Source organism: Syzygium oleosum, unplaced genomic scaffold (assembly GCF_021117445.2).
Source record: "Syzygium oleosum isolate NSW1041296 unplaced genomic scaffold, Sole_v2.1 Sole_v2.02, whole genome shotgun sequence".
NCBI classification, from domain to species: Eukaryota; Viridiplantae; Streptophyta; class Magnoliopsida; order Myrtales; family Myrtaceae; genus Syzygium; species Syzygium oleosum.
Genome location: NW_026607486.1, coordinates 3,272,496 through 3,295,785, shown reverse-complemented (window position 1 = coordinate 3,295,785; position 23,290 = coordinate 3,272,496). Strand labels below are relative to the sequence as shown.

At 39.7% G+C, this 23,290-nt stretch overlaps 2 protein-coding genes across 4 annotated transcripts; both read left to right on the top strand.

The window, feature by feature from the left end:
- The first annotated feature begins 510 nt into the window (after window positions 1–510).
- On the top strand, window positions 511–16,118 carry LOC115693612 (histone-lysine N-methyltransferase ASHH2). Of its 3 annotated transcripts, none has more exons than XM_056308676.1 (17): window positions 511–3,681; window positions 3,958–4,090; window positions 4,707–4,873; window positions 5,395–5,474; window positions 5,903–6,034; window positions 6,122–6,238; window positions 6,987–7,079; window positions 8,177–8,254; window positions 9,444–9,500; window positions 10,107–10,806; window positions 10,892–10,947; window positions 11,437–11,513; window positions 11,616–11,698; window positions 11,912–11,991; window positions 12,431–12,510; window positions 14,621–14,666; window positions 14,851–16,118. In XM_056308676.1, the coding sequence occupies exons 1-17, from the start codon at window positions 891–893 to the stop codon at window positions 15,916–15,918; spliced, it is 5,838 nt and encodes a 1,945-aa protein (XP_056164651.1). In that variant the 5' UTR covers window positions 511–890; the 3' UTR covers window positions 15,919–16,118. The 3 variants fall into 3 exon arrangements, with proteins under 3 accessions (XP_056164651.1, XP_056164650.1, XP_030476496.1); XM_056308675.1 differs by having other exon boundaries at window positions 3,934–4,090; XM_030620636.2 differs by having other exon boundaries at window positions 3,874–4,090.
- A 3,489-nt stretch (window positions 16,119–19,607) lies between these two features.
- Window positions 19,608–21,012, top strand: LOC115693613 (NAD(P)H-quinone oxidoreductase subunit M, chloroplastic). Its single transcript, XM_030620639.2, has 2 exons — window positions 19,608–20,253; window positions 20,628–21,012. The coding sequence occupies exons 1-2, from the start codon at window positions 19,792–19,794 to the stop codon at window positions 20,814–20,816; spliced, it is 651 nt and encodes a 216-aa protein (XP_030476499.1). The 5' UTR covers window positions 19,608–19,791; the 3' UTR covers window positions 20,817–21,012.
- The last annotated feature ends 2,278 nt before the right edge of the window (window positions 21,013–23,290 follow it).

The following is a 23,290-nucleotide window of genomic DNA, read 5'->3' as shown; positions in this document are numbered from 1 at the left end:
TTTGAAATTTTTGATTTTTTGCTTTTTTTTCTCACCTCAAAGATCGTGACTTCCATATGAATATGTGTGTTGAAGAAAATGAATTCCTCAGAAATGGTTCTCACTTTTGTTCCAGAAATGAAAAACCAACTTTTTTTTGGTTCTCATTTCTGGTTTCAGAATCAGTTTTGGAAGCAAACTTGTCCCGAAAATAGAAAAATGAAATTGCGTTACCAAACGGGTTTCTGGTCCAAAACTGATTCTGGGAACAAAAAATCAGTTCTGGACAGAACCAGAATGGTTTTCATGCGGCACCCAAACGGGCGGGTCAACCGCCGGCTTATACCTCAGCAAGGCGATTCATCGGTTCATTTGGGCCCAGTAAGCCCATCAAGCGCTCTTCGCTCCGTTGCTTTCGTGGGCCCGAGTCCAAAAAGCCCAGCCCACGCGAGATCGGCGACGTTGCCGCTTCCCACGTTTCCTTCTTCCTCGGTCTATTGAATCGATTCTCTCTCGTGCTCCAGTTTCGTCAAACAAGAAGAAGAACCACAAAAAAAAAAAAAAAAATTTCCCCTCGCGGTCTAGGGTTTGCAGACGCGCGCGCGAGACTTTCTTCTCCTCCCTCTCTCTCTCTCTCTCTCTCGCTCTCGCTCTCTCGTTTTGATGGCCATTGAAGATTCCAGGCGCATTTCGACGTTCGCGGCGAGCACAACGGCACCGTGATTGATTGCCCGATTTTTCCTCCCCCCGCCCCCCCGCCCCCTTCGGTCTTCGCGTATGCCGGTCGCTCGGAACGCCTAAGCTCGCGTTCCAGATCGCCGGCGACCCGCGATCTGGAACGTCCGGTCTCCAGCGGCTCGGCGCTCGAGGCGGGGGGTTGGTATTCGACGACGCGGCGAGGCCCTCCGCGTATGAAGCTGAGCGAGGTGCGCGCGGGGGGTTCGAGCGGCGGCGTGATGGAGGAGGCGAACCGCGATTGTGCCGATTCGGCCAATTGTCTCATTGCGGGGAAGGACGCGGATGCGGTCGGTGCGGGCGACGGTTTGGCCGGCGTGGAGACCGAGCCAGGCGGCGGTTTGTTGGTTTCGCAGGGCGGTGGAAGCGGCGTCGGTTCGTTTCATGAAGCTATCACGACCGGCTGTTCTTACGTGGAGGATGGAGAGGTGGATGGTGATAATGTGGCCGGTCTTCGCGATGAAAAAGTCGAGGGCTTAAGGGAAGCGAAGCGGCGTATCGACGATGGTATGGATCCGATGACCCTGGGAAAAGAAGATAGTAGTCGTGACAAAAACGTATCGTTGGTGGGTTGTGAAATTGCCTCGGAAGAAGTCACTGGAATCGTGGATAATTCCACGGCACCGGACGAGAGTTGTGCCTTCTCTCTATCGGAGAAGTCGACGGTCTCAATGGTTGAGAAAGATGGCGATTCAGTTATACCGGAGGATTATACGCCAAGCAGAATCTCCTTATGTTCAGAAGCTGGTGTCATGAGCAAGGCTGGTTCATTGGATCATTTGGACCTGAAGGATGGCCAAGGCGTGAACAGTAATGCTGCTGTTCTCTCGAGTGAAATAGGGGATACCGCTGCCGCTACCTGCACCCGGCTATCGCCTTCAAAAAGTTTCCCCGAAACGTTGGAACCTTCATGTTCTGATGATTTTCCATTTAGTTTTGTCGCAGAGAATAGGCAGAATACAAATGCTTGCGGGCCTTCTCTGGAGGTGGTTTCGGATTATAGGGAAGAGAGAGTTGATTTTTTGGGTCAGATGGATGTGAAGTTAGGCAATCAGATTTCCCCTTCAACTGGTAGTGCGATGTCTTGGAAAGAAAAACCTGCGGACACTTTGTTTCCTTGTGAGGGAAGGAGTGAGGATAGGGATATGGACGTTATTGGTGATCCTGAAACATTTTATTATTCAAGCATTGAGATACCTGATTACGTCATTGCTTTTGCAGAAGATGATGCAGAGCTCACAGAAGAGAAATTTATAATTTCACGTGAATGTGATGGTCAATTGGACGAAAGTGCTGGCAGCAGTTTAGGGAAAGGAGCATCTGAATTTGCTTCTCAGCTCACTGTTGCGGAACCGTATCTTCTGCAGTCATGTCTGCCATCTTTGACATATGAAAACCGCTCTTTGAAGCTGAAAAATGTGCCAGAGATTTCAACTGGGGTTATAATTCCAAGCTCTAAGGTTGACAATTTTGAGGATGGCACAGATTATAGAAAATGTTCTACTCAGTCAGATCATAGCTCTGAGACTAGAGGCCCCAAAATTGTTTCGTCATCCTCCCAGAAGAGCAGCCGATTAAGTAAATCAGGCAGGAAGACTCAGGCTAAAAGGGCAGCGAGGAACTCGAGGAATGCAAACAAAGTAGCATGCCTTCTTGAAACTCGAGAATTTGTTAGTGAGGCTTCAAAAAAGAAGAGGACCTCACTCTCCAAAACAGCCCGTTCTTCCCCCTGGGGTGCACTCCAAAATGTTTCACAACTGTTTGAGCAGGTAAATGGGCTGGGGTTCAGGCAAATGAAAAGCCAAAGGCAAAGTAAAGCTAGGACTGGCCGAGAAAGTGATAAAAAGATGAAGAATCAGCAAGTTGAGAACCAAAATTTGTCCAGTGGAACACGTGGTTCATCCACACGTATCAGGTTGAAGGTAAAACTGGGCAAAGGACCAATTCAGAGTAGTTCAAATGTAATAGAGGTTGTTTCTGCCCCATCCGTCAGCATTGTTGCCAATACTGGTATGACCACATCATCCAAGGGAACCTGTGCTGAGGTTCCCAAAATGGACGGTGATGGTGAATACAAATCGAGGGTAGAGGGATGTCCAGGCAAGAGCAGTTCAAAGGAAAAACTTCTTTCTGCTGATCCTCGCTTAAGTTCCGGTTTGGAAACTGAAAACTCAGACACCGGTACGGTTTTAGAAAGGTCCACTGGAAATGTCAGAGAAGATTGTCTTGGGATTCCTGATTGTGCGGCGATTGAGACAGCAGGAGGAACAGCTGATGGCGGCTATTTGGATCCTGAAACTTCTCCTGATTCAGAAGTAATTAATTTAGTTCCAGAAGCCCAAGACGGTGAAGGGTTTAGGGGAGACATCGATGAAGCTGTTTTACATTGTGCTCAAGAATATGCCATTTGTGAAGATGTTGACGGCTCCAAAAGAGGAAAAAAGAAAATTAAGGTGCCTCGTCGAGGTAATCATGCTTTGAAAGATGGTTTATCTGGTTCAACACACACACTCAAGGATAAGTCTTCAAAGAAACGTGGTGGCAGACAGAATCTGAGCGATTGCCATTTATCTAAAGAGGACTTTACTGTATCAACCATGGTCAATGCTTCAATTGAATGCTTTAGCCATAGTGAATTGTTACCTTCACCAGTAGAGGCTGGGTTTGCAGTGGCTAGAGCTTCGCGGGAAGTGGATAATGCTGATAGGACATTTTCTGAGGTAGATGCGAGTCTTGGACTATCTGAATCTGAAAATACTTGTGGATTAAATTGCTCCACCAAGAGTTCGGGACGTAAACTTTCTCAAAATGCAAAATCTAGCAGAGTGTATAAGCGGGGCTCTAAAAGCTCCAATACTTCAAAGAGCAGGAAGGAAAACCAGCTAAGTCCCTTGGGAAAGAACAAGGTAAAGGCCGAAGACATTGATAATCAGGCCCTCTCTCAAGTGAAAATTCCCATGGAAGCAGGTATTTAGCTTGTAATAGTTGTTGCTTTCGCTCTTATCTAAACTTGAACCCGTAGTGAAAGATCCATTGTCTTGATTGGAAGAAAATATATCATTTTTGTAATGTTGAATGTAACTCCTTTGGTAGCCTTGGTAGATAGAGTAGGCTACTCAAGATATTTGAATTTCTGATTCTTCAAAATTGGCATTGTAGACTGTGATATAGCCGGTGACCAGGGTAACAAAATCGACTCTCATTCTGACGCTGGTTTAGTCCCTCTAAGTATCCCTGGATCAGGGACAATGTCAGGAGATCCAGGGGAGCAACATTTACTGTTGCGTAATGCTTGGGTTCGTTGTGATGATTGCTACAAATGGAGAAGGATACCAGCTGCACTTGCAGATTCTATTGAAGATACAAATAGCAATTGGTACACTAATGTTCTTTCTTTTGTTCATCATATTGACGATAGTCTGGCTCTAGAATTGTTTTAGTTTCAGATTTTGCAAAATATTCTAGCATTGCATGATCTAATTTCAGGGTGAAACAATCAGCCTATACATATGCATCATCTTTAGAAATGCCTCCAGTGAAAAGGATCGAGTTTTGTCCGTATTGGCTCTATGTTGGTTCTTGTCATAAAGTGTGACAGCTGTACAGGCCTCACTAATATATATTTTACTTTTGAGGCTGGAGATAAACTCAATAGTATTATAGTTACATTGCTATTAGTTGCTTTTTCTAGGACATGAAGGTAACACCACCTCCGTTTAATGGTTGTTAAATTGCTGCTCCTTTTTGGTGATAAATTGGTGCCTTTGAAGAACTTTATGTTCTTCAGTTTTTGGCCTTATGAGGTCTAATTTCATAATATTTTGTGAGTTGAAATTACCACAGAATAATTATTTGCCTCTCGCATGGAACATATGTATCTAAATGTCTACATTGACCAGATTTCTAGCAGCAATGTTCTGCATGATTTGCCTTGGTAAACTACTATGGTTTCTATGTCATTGCTTAGTAGCTTCCACCGATTCTTTTTGTAGGACCTGTAAAGACAACATGGACGTATCTTTCGCTGATTGTTCAATCCCTCAAGAGAAGTCAAATGCAGATATAAATGCTGAGTTGGACATATCAGATGCTTCTTGTGAAGAAGACGAGGGCACTGCTCATCCCAATTATAAAGAATTGGGTTTGAGCCGCTTGACAGGTTTTCTTAATGTCATTGCTAGATATATACAATAATTTTACTGGGTCAGTCTGCATTTTCTCTTACAGCTGCTGGCTGATCATCCCTTCTTAGTGGAATCCCCAAGTTATTAAAATATGGCTTGCAAAGCTTTGTCTTTATCCCCTGATTGTAGTATTTTATTAAATTATAAAGATGAGCTCAGAAAGACCGCTTGTTGAAGAATCGACATAAACATGGTACTGACAATCTGACAAATCAGAGTTTGCGAGAGAAAATAAACTTGCAAGCTAATTGGTCTGCATAATTTATTGCTTTGGAGTTTTGTATGTGGTCCACGGTACATTATCAGAAAAAAAAATGTATGTGATGCATATGGAATTTACTGAGGAGGTGGGGCTTTTCTTAGGGTGGGGGGCAGTTTCAGTTAATTATAGGTTTGTCTGTGTAGTGCCTGTAGTTGCATTTTCACTTTAAATTGAGGGTGGTTTTTAGCTTTCTGATTCTTTTACTGTACTTGACTTTATATATCTACATTGCAGTCCCCCAGAAATCATCTTTTGTTCGGATAGAATCAAATAAGTTTCTGCACCGGAGCAGGAGAAGTCAAACAATTGATGAGGTCAACATCTGATTCTTGTCATTTGTGCTTGAACTTGGTTGCTTGAGTTGATTTATAATTTGCCTGGTTTTAGCATTGTGCTAGCTGCGCCTTCATGATTGATGTCTTGTATTCTGAACCTTTTTGAAAATCTTACATGTCAGGGTTGTTAAGATTTTTACTAGTGGTTCTGACTTGCGAATCCTGGCTACTGCTTCTGATTAATTCTACGTTTTACCTCTATTATGTGTAGCATTTGTTTCTCTTCATACTTGATTAAATACTCTGGATTCAGTTCCAAGGGATGATTTGGCTGATTCTCTTGGCCAGTTGCCTGGTTTTGATTGTTTCTTTGTAGTGTTATTTATATTCTTTCTGCTATGAGGCACATGAAGTTTGTGGTCATTCATGTCAGCTTGATTTGTCATCGTTGTTGTGCTTGTTTCCAGATAATGGTTTGCCACTGCAAACCACCTTCAAATGGCAAGTTGGGATGTGGAGACGAATGCCTGAATCGAATGCTGAATATTGAATGTGTTCAAGGTACCTGCCCTTGTGGGGACCTCTGTTCAAATCAACAGGTACTGTACTTTGCCAAGGAAGGGACAGTGCATCTTGCTATTATTTTGTTTTCAGAGTTATATCTGAAATTATGGGTTCATCCACAGTTCCAGAAACGCAAGTATGCCAAAATGCAATGGCTTCGATGCGGAAAGAAGGGTTATGGGCTGCAGGTGCTAGAGGATGTATCCAAGGGAGGATTTATAATTGAATATGTAGGAGAGGTAATGTTGGAGTTCGAATGCACGCGAGTTTTATTTTGTTCTGCTGTCTGATTTATTAGGCTTGCATTCATGAGACTTTATTTTTGACTGACAGCCCGTAAGATTTATTAAATAAATAGAATTTAACTACTTATGCATTCTATTAGGGATAAGTATCTTTGGGAGTTTAACTCATGCTGGTAATTGAGGTGATCCTGTTGACTTTATTTTGCAAAATTTGATTGGTAGAACTTTTTCTGCCTTCTGTAGACATGTGCTCTTAGAAAAGGACATGGTGGTTGGTCGTTTATTCTTTTGGCCAAATGTAGTTTTTACACAGTTTCCTCTACTTATTGATTTTTCTCCCTGTAATTGAAAGGACCGAAGTTTAAGATCAAGATTTGATTCTTGGGTCTGTTCTATGGAAAATTCGGCCTTTCAGTTTTAACAACTGTTGTAGTTGATTGTTAGAGAAAAGTGTTTGTTGTTTGCCAGAGAGATAATTTTGTTGAAATGGCACTTTTATTAGTAAGTTTTATGTTTTTGATGCGCCACTTTAGTTTGATGTTTGACTTGTGCCTTGATCTTTTCTATTTTGCTTTTTTGTTTTGGCATACTTGTTTCGATGTTCTAGCTTTATACTTGCAAGAGTAAAAAGTTCTTGGTTAATGCTTTATTGCTTTCAGTATGAGCATGATGTTTTAGGTTCTTTGTTAGTTCTGGTGCACCTGCAATCCATCTGTTGCTGACTTTTTTGCGATACATCCAGGTGCTTGATATGCCTGCGTATAAGGCACGACAAAGGGAGTATGCTTCCCAGGGTCATAAGCATTTCTATTTTATGACACTGAATGGCAGCGAGGTATGCACCTATCCCATTTTGACTGTATAATAGTAACGATACAAATTGCAAAATGGCACTGGGTTGTTCTTAGTAGTACGAATTTTGAAGCCTTAATGATTTCTTCTATAATTTGAGTAGATTGTGTACTGGGGGGCTGCTCTCTTTTTAAGGCCAGGTGGCATAAAATTGATTGAATAGGATTATGGCTCTCAAGTTAGTTATTAATCTTGAGAAGTAAAATCTAATATTTTCCCTATTTTGGTGGATGTTTCTTAAATCTTCAGTCTAGATGGGCTTTTCAAAGAAAACTACCTTAATGGAAAGGCTGTAAACAGTGCTTAGAAAATGTGAGAAGTATCTTTGATGTTATTAACTGTTCTGAGAACTGAGTATGTGTGCTTCTTTGCTTTAATAGAAACAGAAACTTTTTGCTCACCGCTTAAGTTTCTCCCTGCACAGGGGAGGCTTCCCCTTGTGCCTTATTTATTAGACCTTCCTCTGCTGGTCTGCCCACCCCAAAAAAAGTCTCGAGTACATTCCCACTGGAGTGAGATGGATCAAAATAATGAAGAAAATTAATTTCCAAGATATTTTCTTGGATTTTTATAGTTATGCATTATTCTTGGAAGTATTTTATCCTCTGGATACATCAAGTTGATCTTTCATCTTATTTTTTTCCCTCATTTGTACTTTCAAATCACAAAGTTGAGCATGAGTTGTTTTCGGTTCCCACTGCTCTTAGAAACTTTAGAATGAGAATCCCAATCAGAATTAAAAATGGTTCCTGCTTCATAGGCATGCTATCATGCTTCTGCATTTGGGCTTCTCCGTGATGGAACCCTTGTAGAGATTTCATGTGTTTTTTTAACTTGATGAACTTGTCATTGACTTTAAAGTTCTGTGTTTTTAAGCACTTGTGAAGATTGGGTGTTTGTGTTTCTTTCTCCGTTCAGTGGAATCATTCCTGTAACTTTTTACTTCGAAGCAAGATGTCTTCAGTAATGATTGGTCTATCTTTTGTTACAGTTACATCTTGAAGGTTACTTCATTATTTGCCTTTCTGTTTACCTTTCATGACATTCCTTTCAATCCATGACTCCTTTCCACCCTTTCAGGTTATCGATGCGTGTGCCAAAGGGAACTTGGGGCGGTTCATCAACCACAGCTGTGATCCCAATTGCCGAACAGAGAAGGTGACCTTTCAATCCACCTTAATGCTTTTTCTGTACTTATTAATCTTTAAACATTGTCTTGGCACTGCATATTTTTTATCTGTGTCACAAATTATTTAAATGATCTTCCTTCTCTATCCCCTACAAGTCTACAACCCAACCCCCACAATAGAACACACCCCTCTGTCTGTCCATCATTTATTTTTCTCGGTCATACTAAACACTGTTAGAACTGCAAGTCCTTCAGTTTCAGTGAGTGTAACCGTGAGTATATTTCTCTTGTCCAAGTACCATGGAGTTGTTAGAATTGATCTGCACATTTATGAAGGCCTTTTTATTTACCGGGACTTTGGCCTCTTTTGGAGGTTTTTGTAACCTCCGGTAAACTTTATTATGAAGGCCGTTAAGCAAAGAAAAAAACTCTCTCTGATGTCTCTCCTTTCTGAGATGAGATGTAGATGAGATGGGTTTTGTTTTTTTGTGGCAGAAAAAAATTCTTAATAATGACGACTACTCTGATATGTTGACCTCATTCAGATGACTTGAAAACTAATCAGAGTGTTGATATCATAAACATAGCTTATAGCCATTCAACCTGTTCATATTGTGCATCTTCTTGCTTATGGGTAGCTAAATGTTCCTCTTTCTGAATTCTCACGAACAACTTATTGGCTACTATTATTGGTTTTCATTCTCTTGTTGACCTTTCTTTTTTCTTTCTTTTCTCAACATTGGAAACTGATTTCTGAGCGACAGCTTGTGATTCTGGAGGTGGTCCTGCCAATGGTGCTGCTAACATGAATTCACCATAAAGTTGGCCTAAAAGTATACTTTTTGGGTGTTTAAGCCTCGTGCATCTATCTGTGGGAGACGGTTGGCTGAAAAGTTTTAGAAATATCCAGAAAGATACTAGGCTCTAAATAATTAACTTTTGTTTGGGTGATGTTGAGCAATATCTGCTTTCTGTCCTGGAAAGGACCAGAATTAGTTTGCTGAGTTGGCCTCATGCTCCTGATTTGCTTTGTTTTTTTCTGTTAAAGCTTGCTTATCGGCAACTTCTCTATTATTTCTGTTCTTTTCTGCCGAGAGTTACTGCTATTGTTGATTTTTGCATTCTTTATTCCCATAATAGTCTTGTTTTCACTGGACTAAGCTCTGTCCATGAATTTTTTTATGAATCTAGTGTTGACTTGTAAATCTTTGGAAACAGTGGATGGTGAATGGAGAAATTTGCATTGGACTGTTTGCTATAAGGGATATTAAGAAGGTAAGAAGTGCTGCCGATATTGTTGCGTTTACTACGAAAAATTCATGAGAGCACAATTATTGTGTTTGACTTGCTGGTTTTCATGTATGTCCACCTGTGTAGTGTGTTTGCTATTAGTAGACATTTTCGAATGCTGTTGAGTTCCTACTAGGGATAATCTGTTATATGTTGATGTATCAATGCTTTTATTCTTTATAAATTTTTGAAAAAATCAGTTTAATCAAGAAAGTTTTTATATCCTCATTAAGTGCTGAAGAATAAAATTACAATGCTCAATTTACTGCAGTGCCTTTGACAAGCACTCCACACATAGAACTTTGTCAATCAACTTCAGCTGTTAAGTCACTTTTGATTTCATCACTATGGATCTCATTTTTCTAAAGTTGGCTAGGAAGCAAAGAAATGAAAATAAATGAGAGGCTATTGAAGGAAAACTCGCAAAGAAAGGTTAAAGAGGATAGAAATGAAAGTGTTGCTTTTCTTTTTTCAATGAGGAGGAAAAAAAAGGTGTTGCTTATCTATGTCAACTGTCTGCTAGCTGGATGTCGTCACTTATGCAACTACAATTTCTATGCCTATCAATACGTTGTTTTTTCCGTTTTGCAGGGGGAAGAGGCTACGTTTGATTACAACTATGTAAGGGTGTTCGGTGCTGCAGCTAAAAAATGCGTTTGTGGTTCACCACAATGTAGAGGTTACATAGGTGGCGATCCACAAAATACTGAAGCAATCGTTCAGGGTGATTCAGATGATGAATATCCAGAACCCATTATGCTTTATGAGGATGGTGGCATGGTTCATCCATTGAATCAATTGGGCGGGATAATCACCTCAGGGTATGAGAGCTCAATGGATCAGTCTGCTGCTGATATTAGGAAGTCACGAACATCAGTAGATAATGGGGATCCAAACACAAAAGTCCCTACTTCCGATCTGCCTGTTGATATTATTCCACAAATAAAGGATGATGGAAGTATATCTGTGTCCGCAACTCAGCAAGAAATTGTTGCTGAGGAGGTTCGGGATGCTAGTGAGAAATCTGAAATCTCTTCTCCAAGCAAGCCGCTTAGCAAATTACATGATGATGATGCAAACAGGAGCAGGACAAAGAAGTTCGATACAATTGATAAGAGGTTACATCCTCTTGTGAAACAATCTAGATCATCAGGCTCTATCAAGAAAAGTAAAGACAGCAGTAGTTCAATTAACATGGACAAAGTTCAGGGGATGGCCCACAAGTCCCAGATGGTTTTCAGCAAACACAGAAAAGCAGTTGAAGGATCTTCTGGTGGCCGCTTTGAGGCAGGTTGGAGAATTTCTAATTTGCCACTCATGTCAGAGCTTATTCATGGGGAGAGGTATCTAACATTATCTGCTTTTGTTGTTCGCAGTCGAAGAGAAACTTAATGAGTTGTTGGATTCTGATGGTGGGATAAGCAAAAGGAAAGTGAGTACCAAGTAACTTTAGAGCCTATTTGTTTGAACATTTTAAGAGTATTCATAAACTTTCTGCTAAAAGAAATAATTTAAAAAAATTAGAAAACTTTCACGGGACTTTAAATGAAAATATTAGCGTTAAATTTGTGATCTTCTTTTATTAGCTTAATAATTTCAATATGTATGCCTTTCCATGATATATACTTCCTCCAAGTGCTACACACCATAGCCTACTGAATTAGTACCTAAGACCATTTCCGGATGTTGTGATTAATTTCCATCCTAGAACCTTCCACCATTGTTGGTTCCAATAGCCACCTGCAGGCACTTTATGCCTTCTAGATGTCTTATTGTCATTTCTGATCATATGGAGTTCTAAATGTGATTTTTTGTGTGGGAATGCTATTTTAATTTTAGCTGTTGATAATTTTCTTATTTTGCATATATACTGCTACTAAGCACAATTTTGGATTTGGCTTTTGTTTTCTTGTTATAACAGGATGCTCCTAGAGGTTACTTGAAGCTCCTATTTCTCACTGCAGCTTCAGGTGATAGAGGCAATGAAGCGATCCAGAGGTCTGCTATTTTTAGTGTGATTTTTGGTATTGGTATTTTCTTTTTTTGTTTTATCATTTTTCTGAGGAGTTATTGACTATCATTTACACTTTCCCGTTTCAGCAACCGAGATCTTTCAATGATCCTTGATGCGCTTCTGAAAACAAGATCCCGAGTCGTACTAGTTGATATTATAAGCAAAAATGGTACTTGTTCCCCTTTCTTTTTGTTGCATATTTGAAGCATTTATAGATCTTATTGGGGAATGAGGACTCATGCACACATTTCAGACTGGTTTCTGTATAGTGAGTGCAGTTTGGCTGTGTGTGGTGCTTAATGTCCTAATTGAGTCTTACAATTAGCTCTAGATTGTGTTAGCCTTGCCTATGTCTTTAAAAAATCCTTATTTGTCATTTCAGGTTTGCAGATGCTTCACAACATCATGAAACAATACAGGAGGGATTTTAAAAAGATCCCTATACTTCGGAAGCTTCTCAAGGTGCTCACACCAATAAGCTCTGTATTTTTTGAGTTATTATATTGTTTAATTGATCTGATCCCTGATGAATTCATGGGAGCATCCAATAGTCATTGTTTCACTTGTCTGTACCGTTTCACTGTTATTTTGTCCTCAATTGAGCCTATATTAACTTTTCCTCGGATATGTCCTTTTTAAATCCTATCCTTGCTGTTATTTAAGACACATCCAAATTTTGTTCTTAAAAGAACTTCTTTTTTTCTGGTCGGAAAAAGAACTTAAGTTGAAGTGTAAATTTTGCAACTACAAACATGGAATCCCTGGTCTAGTGAAGAGTAGGAAGTTTAAATTAGATGGAATTTATTATACAATATGTTGCTATGTGCATTTTATCTATACTTTTTCCATTGAAAGAAAGCATATAAGGATTGCTGAGCGAGCTTTCAAATGATCTTTGCAGGTTCTGGAGTATTTAGCAGTGAGGGAGGTCCTTACATTGGAGCACATTGCTAGTGGTCCGCCTTGTCTTGGAATGGAGAGGTTAGATGCATCTAACTTTATTCTCGTTGTGTTCCCATCTAGTTTTGATTGATTAGGCGAGACGAGAATTTTGTTTCCTCCCTTCCCCTCCCCTTCCTTTTGCCATCTCTCTCTCTCTCTCTCTCTCTCTCTCCTTTATTTTATGATGTATCTTTTGCTGTTATGTGAGCTTTTATGATATGAACATTTGCTAATTGATCTTTTGGCGCAAAATTGAAATCAATCTTTTGGTGATATAGAAGCCAAGTTTGTGCCGACTTATGTTTTTGATAAGTACTGAGATTCTGTTGCTAGTAATGGAGAAAAGGAACAAAGAAGAATCAATGAGGAAAAGGAGAGCTTTAGTTTGGCTGTTACCAATGTTATGAATATCAATATGATTTGCTGAACAAATAGTCCATACCTAATCCAATCGTGAACCACTTTCCTTTCTTCATCCTAATGGAATGCTCTGCATATAAAGTTCTATGATTCTGTCAACTGATTGGCTTGCAATTCTAGTGTTTCAATTATCCATTTCAGTTTATTTCTATAATGATTCTTTTTTCATCTCAAGGCAAATGTTTATCTCTTGGTTAATGGTGAGCGACATGATTTGGCTGCTTCAGCTCATTGATTCTAGCCTCCACATACTACTTTTGTCTGTACAGAAGCTGTTTTATGATTTATTTCCCAATTAAAGTGCCCTGAAATATTCTTTTATTGGGCTTCTACTGGGGATTGAACCTAATACCTAGGACAAAACAACACCACCCCCTTCACAGAAAGAAAGGGAACCCTTTGCCACCAGGCCGAGCACCTGATGGTGTACAGTGCCTTGCGTTTAGTAATTTTGACTATGGCAAATAAAAATATTAGTCAACTTGTCATCAGTAAATGAGAGTTGGCAAAGTTAAACGAAATAGCAATAGGAGAATGCAAGTTATTAAAGGAAGAGTGCCGCTGAATTTACCAGATCAAGATTACGCTAGCACCCATTAACTGTATGACTGTGAGATCTGGAAGTTGTCTGACCGACTTAGGTGGTTGGCCCGACTGTTTAACCCAGTTTTGTCTGGTTTTTGACTTATGCAATTCTAAGTGGTGTGGCCTATCTGCAAGTGGAATTGACTAGTCCAGTCTGGTTTGCACATATTGCTTACAACCAGCTTCTGAGGCGATGATTCTTTTCCTTCCATGCTAGACTGGTGCCATGAATAGAGTCTTTGTTCTTTCATTGACTTGTGAAGTATTGCTTGACTTCTACACAAGTAATTTGTTCAAAATATGGCAAAGCTCTCTAGTTTACAACTTTGTGAAACTCTAATGTTGCGTTTGGTACGATGGATAAGGGTTGAATGAGTCAATGAAATGGAATAGAATAAAATGAGAATTCTAGTCTTTTGTTTGGTAACTAGTGGAATTGAATGGAATGATGTTATTGTGTTTGGTTGTGATAAAAATGTTGTGGGATCGGGAGGGAATAATAAATTTCATATGGGATCTGCCTATAATTATATAATTTATATATAAAAAAGATTAGTAGTTGAAGATAATATTAGTCATTGTATGGAGAGTTAAAGTTATATCTTAGAATTTCGTGATGATTCGTAAAGAAATAAAAAGTAACCTCTGTGACTATACAATTTAATTGATTCAGTATTTTTTATGTTCTAATTTTTTATATATTAAATGAATTTCCTCGTCAAATAGATTTCTTTGATATTAGAAGTTCTTCCATGTGTGGATTATGATGTTATTGAATCCCTAGAGGACACTGGTTTGCCTCCATTCAATGTGTTCAGGAAGGCTATCACGTTTCATTGTCTTGTGATGCTTAGAATTTCTGCACTTTGCTCATCATTTATGTCTCGACAACATAAAAATCAAAATTAGTAGAGCTCAACAAATGCCTCGAGCCCCCTCAGTTTGCCAAACCCCTCATAAGACTGTTTTGAAGCTGGTTGTCTTGTTTTTAGCTGTTTTTATATGCTTACAGGTTTCTTCTTGGCAAGACCAGAACGACTGTTGTCTATAATATCTATAGAGTTTTTTTCATTTTGATTTCTTCGCTGTTATTTTCCTTCTCTTGTATGATACTGAAAGTATGCGTGCTTATCTTTTGCTGCAGCTTTAGGGAGTCAATTTTATCCCTGACGGAACATGATGACAAGCAGGTATACTTTATTATGTTTCCTTTCCATGAACCGCAAATGAATAAAATTAGTTATCTCGCATAGTTATCGTTCTTCTGGTTAGGAGCTCTTATTGGATCTCTTACTGTTCACTTCCTGCTTTCTAAAATGTTGCACTAAATTTCTACATGGGAAAGTTGTCTTAATTTTTCTCTTTTTTATGCAGGTTCATCAAATTGCAAGGAACTTTAGGGATAAATGGATTCCCAAACATATCAGGAAATTTGGCTTTGCTGACAGGGCTTCGGCATCACATAATGACTGGCGCGATCAGGGCGGGAGACCTACAGAAGCAATTGATTCCTTCAGGCAACCAATTCTTGCAACAGCTACGGTTGTCACTGTTAGTCAGGATAGTGGCAGAGCATCATGTGCTGAAGACAGCTCGGTTGATGGTAAAAGAATCCGCAAGCGCAAGAGCCGATGGGATCAGGATGCGGAGCCAAATACACATCCAAGGTTCTCACAGCATGAGGAACAAGTGTGTGAAGAAAAAAAGGATTGTCCTGGGTCTGTCAGCCTCGAGTCTTCTCTTGGGGAAACTGTTGTGGCCGATGGAAGGCATCAGAACAGCTGTGAAGATGTTCCTCCAGGATTTTCATCTCCCCCTGACACATCTAGATTTTCTTCTAATGCTTCATCAATGGTGATGGATGTCTCTCATGAGAATGTTTACCACTTGCACTGCCCTTTCAATGTGGTTGCAGGGAATCCACAGGGGAAGTTTATTTCCCGTTTGCCTGTCTCATATGGAATTCCCTTATATTTTCTGCAGCATTTGGGTAAACCCCAGGCTGAAAGTATGGAGAGCTGGATTGTTGCTCCTGGCATTCCCTTTCATCCTTTTCCTCCATTGCCCCAACTTCCTCGAGAGCGGAAGCGTCAGTCACCTGCACAAAATGTTGATTCTCAGAACACTGGCCACTCTGCTGACACAACACAGGTGGATGAGTGCAGTCAAGCTAGTTTTATTGATGACAGCAGCACTGGGACAAGCAGCTCTAACCTAGTAGATTCAGAGGTTGCATGTGCCAATAGCCAGCAAATGTTTAAGCGAGTGAAGATTTCCTCTCAGGATATGGGTAGGAGGTACTTCAGGCAACAGAAATGGAACAATACTAAAGTTCCCCCTTGGCTTCGGAAAAGAAACTGCTGGGGATACTCTGTAAACAACTCAAAAGGTGGAATGTGCAGCATAGGTTTAGGAAACGGTGTGAATGGGCAGAAGAATTGAGACTTTTCAGATGATTCAAATTGGAAAGTGTGGACGGATGACGGGAATTATGACTAGCATCTGCAGCACCAAAATCACTATCGATTTATTGGAAATATTTAAAGCTCTAATTTTCATTTTTTTTGTATACTTTGATGTATCTCAATTCTTTTACTTGTGGATTTCACTAAATGAAAATCTGATTCAGTTTTTAGAGTTTACAGCCCCTTCATCAGTTGAGTCTCACAATTTCTTCTTGGATATGTGGCTTTTTTCTGCAGTAAAGAAGGTAAGTTCATTATAATTCTACTACAGTGAAAATCAGGAGCCTGGTGACTGCGCACACATTCTTGTTCATGTTTTGATTGTCGTGTGTTTGCTGTAAGGTTACCTCTATGACCTATCGATGATTTTGGGGAAGTTATTACTTATATCACGTCTCGTGCATTTCACTTTCCCGATCGATTTCTTAATTATGATTTCTGACTAGGGCATACTTTTATGGAAGGTGTAAGAAAACCTGCGGAATTGACAGGACATGGTAGGTTCACATGAATACTAGAGAAAACAAGGTTCCAGGTTTCAACTTTCAATTGGAAGGATGGGGTAGGTTCCAAAGTGTGAATCATTCTAGAGAAAACAAGGTTCCGGGATCCAAATTTCAATTGGAAGGATGGGGTAGGTTCCAAAGTGTGAATCATTCCTAGCTTGTACCTTTTAACTTGATCTATATACATCGTTGCCAGTGGGAACAATTACTAATACATAAAATAGAAAAAAACAATCGATATACATCTATGCACTCATGGGAAATCTGATTGTTGAATTGGTAATCATTCTTCTTGCTCTTTTCCCACCGAGTTGAAAAGGCTAGCTGGTTCGAAGGATTCAGATGAAGGATATTAGATACTTTATTTTGGTTTTATGTTCCATATAGGTTATTTTTTGGTGAATTTGATTACTTTAATGACTTTATATTCTTATTACCAAATATTTTTTTAATAATTTAGTTGTCCTATCTTAAACATCAAATATGTTAGCAGCCGGTCTATGCAGTACAACATTTTATCCCCTGTTAGATGAAAAGAAATGGAAAAAAGTTGTGGTGTCCTGGCACTTGTAATCTACCCATTCCAGATTTTGCAACCCCCTTCATAAAATATTTTGTATGGAAGCAATGTCTTGTTATGAAGTTTCTGAAAGACTTCCAATCTGAAGGATTCGTTATTATTTACTTCTCTGTTAATGAAGCATAATGTAGTTGAGTCCAATTTGCCAGCCGCATTTTCCTTTTATTTCGCAAGTGCATGGTTGCCTAATCTTACCGCAACTCTGCAACCACCCTTTGTTGTGGTATACCCTTGCGACTAATTTCTGGTGGTAGTAATAGTGGAAGGCTGATCAATTTCAAGGGTTTATCCTGAAGAGCAATGTTTGATCTACTTATTAATTTGGAATGTCTGGGGTCTTGAATTCCATCCATGCCTGGTATCACAGGAGCCACCTTTATAGGGTCAGATCCACCCTGTAATTGCAGTGTAAGGGACACTGGTGACTTCGAGATTAGTTGGAATGCTCAAGAGTTTGAATTGCCCTTGTCATAAAGACGAAGATTAATCTAGTAATGCTGGAAGGAGTAATGTTATTGAAAGATATTTACATATTTTAGCTCTAATTGGTATCCAATTTGGAGGTATTAAATGCTTTCCTATGTGTATTTGCAGTTTCTTTTTTATAAAGAATGATTTGTAGGAAGTGTTATGACACTGAAGGGCATTACAATCACGGCCTACTGTAATTTCAGTCCTCTTTGCATTAGGCTATACTAGGATCGTACTTGTGTTGCTGTTATTATTTCCAATTTGGTTGGTCTTCTTTTCAAAATAAAAGTGACAATATGTTTGTCGGACATCCTTCTGCTTTTTGAATATTATGAATGCCAGCTCAGTCTAGAAAACTGGAATTCAATACATATTTTTTGGTGCTCCTCATACGAGGGAGGAGAGTGTCTGTGTGTTTATAGGTGTGGCTTTTGTTGTTGGGGGGGGGGGGGGGGGGGTGGGGTTTGTTAATGATTTGCAGAGGCTCTTTGCTTTTGATTATTCCTCGATTATACAATGCATGAGTGACGACATTCTTTTGCATGGATTCAATGTCTTGGACTAATTTCATGTAAGAGATGCTATTCACTTGCTGCACATTTGCCGAATTTTTTCTCTTACTCTCCTAGTACTTGGTTATTTGCATAGAGTTGGAGCTTAGTCTGAAATTCATGCTTGCTGAATGGCTTATTTTGGGACCAAACTAACGATATGAACACTCGGTAAGATGCCATCTCAAATATCTTTGGAATGAAATTTATGATGCCATGTCAAGCCTGGCAATAAGACGCCATAAAGCCTAAGTGAAATTTCCCTATTTTATCGTCGAGTGGACTTGATTCAGCTTTGTAGCGGAAAATAGGGATTACTTGACAGGAATATAGTGCTGGATTTACTGGACTACAAAAGACTGGGCAACGTTTCATCTGCACCATATGGTAGTATCTCATGCCCATCCTATATTTGTTGGAATCCTGAAAGAAAGATGAAATTCCGATTGTGGTTCTTGCTTCCTTTGGCTGAAGAGGAAATGTAGATTCTGTTTAGAAGCGAAGGAACAAAGATGTGACCGAAACGAAAACTTTTGCTCTCTCGAGTGACTCAACATGGAGAATTTGATTTCCATGTTCAGATGTCTTGTTGGAATGGGAATTGGTGTATTGTATTGTCTCTTGATTTACGAGACTAAATGGCATGCGGATTTGGATATGTTGATCCATTATGACGGGTTCAAATGGAAAAGAACGTAGCAAGCGCTTACATTGATCTTGCTATATTTTAGTGGTGTTCATATATATACTGTGGCGAGTGGAAGGAGGATTATCTTGGAGTATCCGGTAGCCACATCTTCACCTGAAGTCAGATAAGAACGGCATTCTTTCTTGTGCCATGTACGAAGAGGTTTCAATTTGTGCAATTCCTTGTGTCGATTGTGCCTTCAATTTTAAGAGTCTAGGAATCTGCAATTGAATTACTGTTCTTCTGTTATTGGGTTTTTTGTCGTTTTAATGTCGGTCATACATCGAAGCCGTTAACGTGATTATTATCAGCTGAAAGCCGCGATAATGAGGTTGGGCAGCTAGATGCTTTGTAGCGTTGAGCTAGTGGATGGTATCTGCTGCTGGTAATTCGCTCATGTTGATTTCTCTTGATCTTTGCAGTAACTTTTTCCGCTGCTTGTAAATTAAAGAGAACTACCATGAAAACTAAGAGATTACCCGGTTATTTACCGACCACGACCACCATTTGTCGTCTGAATCATGGAAATTTCGCTCATGGCAAACGTTTCTCGTGGAAATAGAACTTTTGATGGTTTCAGTAAAACTGCTTCCGAAGTATGTTTCTGATGCTAAATCAATGGTGCAGAGAATGAAAAGAAGTTCAAGTTCACAGCGAATGCGTACCTACCACATATGGATAACATTGGTTCAATTTATTTCGAACTATATTCTCCCGTAGCGTCGAATAAATTCAGGCAGAAATGTTCCTTTTTTCTTTTTCGACCAAAAAAAAAGAAGCGTTCCTTGTTATTATTATTTATTTTCATTAACAAGAAAAGTGTTTTTTCCCTTCACCACAAACAGAGTATGCATATCCCCGCCAATTGCGAGAAACCTTATCCACAAAATCAATGGATCACCAATTCTCCTTGTGCCTTGCCTGTACGATACCTCCAATCACTCCCACAGTCCTATTTTTCTTGCATATAATACAGTAAAACTTACTGCCAAAAGAAGAAAAAGAAGCTCAAGTTCCCAGAAATACTGCTCCTTGAAGAGCAACAATTCAAAGAATGGCAGCATCATCCTCTTACATGGCATCCGCGAAACTCTCCATGTTGGGCTGGCTCGGAAAAAGCAATAAATTCAGCAAAAGCAACGGCAGTCCATTCACCATTTCAGCTCAGCAACAGGCACAGGTCCAAGAACAAGAAGACATGAAGGCACAAGAAGCAGCCGCCCCGGGACAAGAAAAGGCGAAGCAGCCGGAAGGGACGAGACTGAGGCCGGTTGAGCCGCAAGTGAATGTCAAGAGCAAGAACATGAGCCGCGAATATGGGGGGCAGTGGCTGAGCAGCACGACGCGGCACGTGAGGATTTACGCTGCGTATATCGACCCGGTCACCTGCGAGTTCGACCAGACTCAGATGGACAAGCTCACCCTGATCCTAGACCCGAGCAATGAGTTCGTGTGGACCTCGGAGACCTGCAACAAGGTCTACGGCTACTTCCAGGAGCTTGTTGATCACTACGAGGTATTGTACTCTCTTTTCGATGAATGAAGCATTGCTTTTGCCCATGGGAGTAATTCACGTGGTGCTTTCTTGAATTTTCTCATTGTCATTGTTATGCAAATTCACATGAAATGGTAATGACAAAGCATACATGAGGTCTTTCCTTGCATGCATCGCTTTGCAGTTCGTGGTATTGCTTACACAACCGCTAGGACCTGTCGTTTATGATCTCATTTTTTGTGATTTTACGGGAGAGTAAAGGATGGTCCTGTTCATGTTGTATGGTGGCATATACTAGACTGCTACTAGTACTCGGTACATCATGCGACATTACGATCCGTAAGCACTTTTGGTGAATTTTAAACTGATGAAATTGCTGGGATTGCTGATGCCAGGGTGCGCCGCTGACGGAGTACACTCTTCGGCTGATTGGATCAGACATAGAGCACTACATAAGGAAGCTGTTGTACGATGGAGAGATCAAGTACAACATGAATGCCAGAGTGCTCAACTTCAGCATGGGAAAGCCCAGGATTATGTTCAACAATAACAACCTTGATGGCCAAATTCCTGAGGCACAATGAAAAACACACACACACACACAGTCTTACCTAAATTGCCTTTCCTCAATCTCCTATGGTTTTATGAAGACCTTTGTAAAAATAGGCATTTCATCGTAGCAAATGTTGAGGTTGTATCTGGAGTTTTCCCTTTCTCTGCACCAAAATCATTGTGAATGATTATACAATTTGAGGAGAACGGACACGAATGATTTTCCAAGCAACGACTCAACTACAGAAGCTATGGAAAACAAATAACGCCACTACGAATCTGTGAACTTTATATTGTTGGGATTTCAAATCGATCCATGAGTTATCATCACTTTGGATTAACAAGCCCTTGACCTTTTTTGAACAATATCCAATATCACCCTTCTGTTAAATTAATATGGCTCTCAGTTGTAATGCTTGGTCGAACATCAGGCTTCTAACTGGTGTAGCTGAGTCGCATGGATGGTATCACATGAAAAGAGAAGGAAATATGCTTGTTTTAAGTGGTAAATTTCTAAAAAAGTTGTGACTTATTATCGTATTTCATGTTGGTAAATTGCTAACATTGTCGGCGAATTACTATCAATGTGTTAAAACTGAATTTGTCCGTTAAACGATTTTTCTAACAAGTTTAGATCTTAATGACAGTACCGGAAAGTTAACCACGCACGGAAACTTGTTCCTTTTCGGTAGACAGAATAATAAAATCCTGCATAAAACAATAGCATTGCGAATGTATGTTAGGATGTATGTTTTCCGAGTTGGGACTAGCCAAACTCTCTCAATGACCAAGTTGTGATTAGTTAAACACCGTTTATGGCGTCTTCTTCCTCGAGCATTTGTTAGATTTCTTGAATGCGATTGCTTTGAATGGAGACTGATGAGGTGGTGATTCATTGATTGCCAGGGAGGCCATCTGGCCAGTCCCTTTGGAAATCGTTTGGCATTTTTGGTTATGCCCTCTTCCTTCAGCCAATGCGAATGACCTGCGATCCCCGTCTTGCTCTTGCTTCTGGATCCGAAAAATCGTCTGGGCTCGTGCTGACTAGCTGGCCGGATTCTTGGGATTTACTGATTCAACCCAAGTGGATCCGATAACCACCCGAAGGCGGCATAATCTCTCTTTCCTCCATCATGCCGACCGCCTTCATGTCCGGGTCGATCTCTTGACCATGTATAGCATTAGCATGGAACGTCGCTGTGGTCCCCCAGTGAACTGCCAATTCCAAGTTCTACCCTCGGTCCTGGAAACGGTTTACTGGGTTGTGAGAAGAGAATATTGCTGGTATTTCAAATCGATATCATCACTTTTGGATCAACAAGCCTTTAAACTTTCTCAATAATATTCAATATGGTCATTTCGTTACATTAATATATCTCTCAATCGGCTTTTGCTGACCAGGACAGTCGGAATGCTCAGCTGAACATCAGTGTTTTAGTTGATGAAGTTGAGTTGCGTGGACGATACTATGAAAACAGAAAAAAAAAAAGGGAAAATGACATAAACAGTCTCTGAATTTTGACTCAATGTACAATTTCGTCCCTAAACTTTTAATTTGTTCAATGTAGTCCCTGAACTTTAACCCAATGTTCAATATGGTCCCTGAACTTTCAATTTGTTCAATGTGGTCCCTGAACTTTTGGTACATGTTCAATATAGTCCCTGAACTTTATAAAAATGTTCAATGTAGTCCTTCCATTAATTCAAGTTCAGGGACTATATTGTATATTTTCATCATTTACTAAAAGTTCAGGGACCAAGTTGAACAAATTGAAAGTTCAGGGACCAAGTTGAACAAATTGAAAGTTCAGGGACCACATTGAATATTGGGTTAAAGTTCAGGGACTACATTGAATAAATTAAAAGTTCAGGGACCAAATTGCACATTGAGCTAAAGTTTAGGGACTGTTTGTGTCATTATCCAAAAAAAAAAATAGAAAAGGAAATTTGCTTGTTCCAAGACCACCGGTCCAAATAATACAATAACAAGTCTATTGTTCCATTTGCCAAATTGCGAAACTGAGTTCCGTGATGGCAAATTTTTAAAAAGCGCTAGGAAATCTCCACGATTGTTAGTAAGTAAAATTTGATTGACAGCATTTTTGTTTGATCGATTATTAGTAACTAACCAATAAAATAACGATTTTGTCATTCTTAAATCAAGTAGTAGTAGATTAAAAAGAGCTTCGATTCGACGTGCGGGTGTCAGTCAATTAGTTTGAAAATTAGCAACAAGATAACCATTTTATCGCACTCATATCCTGGAGTAGATATCCTAGAGTGTTAGAATTTTACAAGTAGAATTGTCAATTGATTAGTAATCTACAAAGAAAATGATGGTTTTAACATCCTCGAACCTAGTATCTACTAGTAGATTACCAGGTGCTATAAAATTTCGCAACTACGGTCAAATAGTTAGTAACTTATCAATGTAATTGTGACATTATCATCTCGTATCAAGTTGTAGTTACCAAGTACTTTAAAATTTTTATAAGCGGGCATGGTC

Excerpts from the sequence above, each read along its gene's own strand:
- LOC115693612 (XM_030620636.2), top strand. The coding sequence starts at position 891 with ATGAAGCTGAGCGAGGTGCGCGCGGGGGGTTCGAGCGGCGGCGTGATG. Across the intron at positions 8,255-9,443 it reads CCAATTGCCGAACAGAGAAG|TGGATGGTGAATGGAGAAAT; the intron begins GTGACCTTTCAA and ends CTTTGGAAACAG. Across the intron at positions 11,992-12,430 it reads TACTTCGGAAGCTTCTCAAG|GTTCTGGAGTATTTAGCAGT; the intron begins GTGCTCACACCA and ends TGATCTTTGCAG.
- LOC115693613 (XM_030620639.2), top strand. The coding sequence starts at position 19,792 with ATGGCAGCATCATCCTCTTACATGGCATCCGCGAAACTCTCCATGTTG. Across the intron at positions 20,254-20,627 it reads AGCTTGTTGATCACTACGAG|GGTGCGCCGCTGACGGAGTA; the intron begins GTATTGTACTCT and ends TGCTGATGCCAG.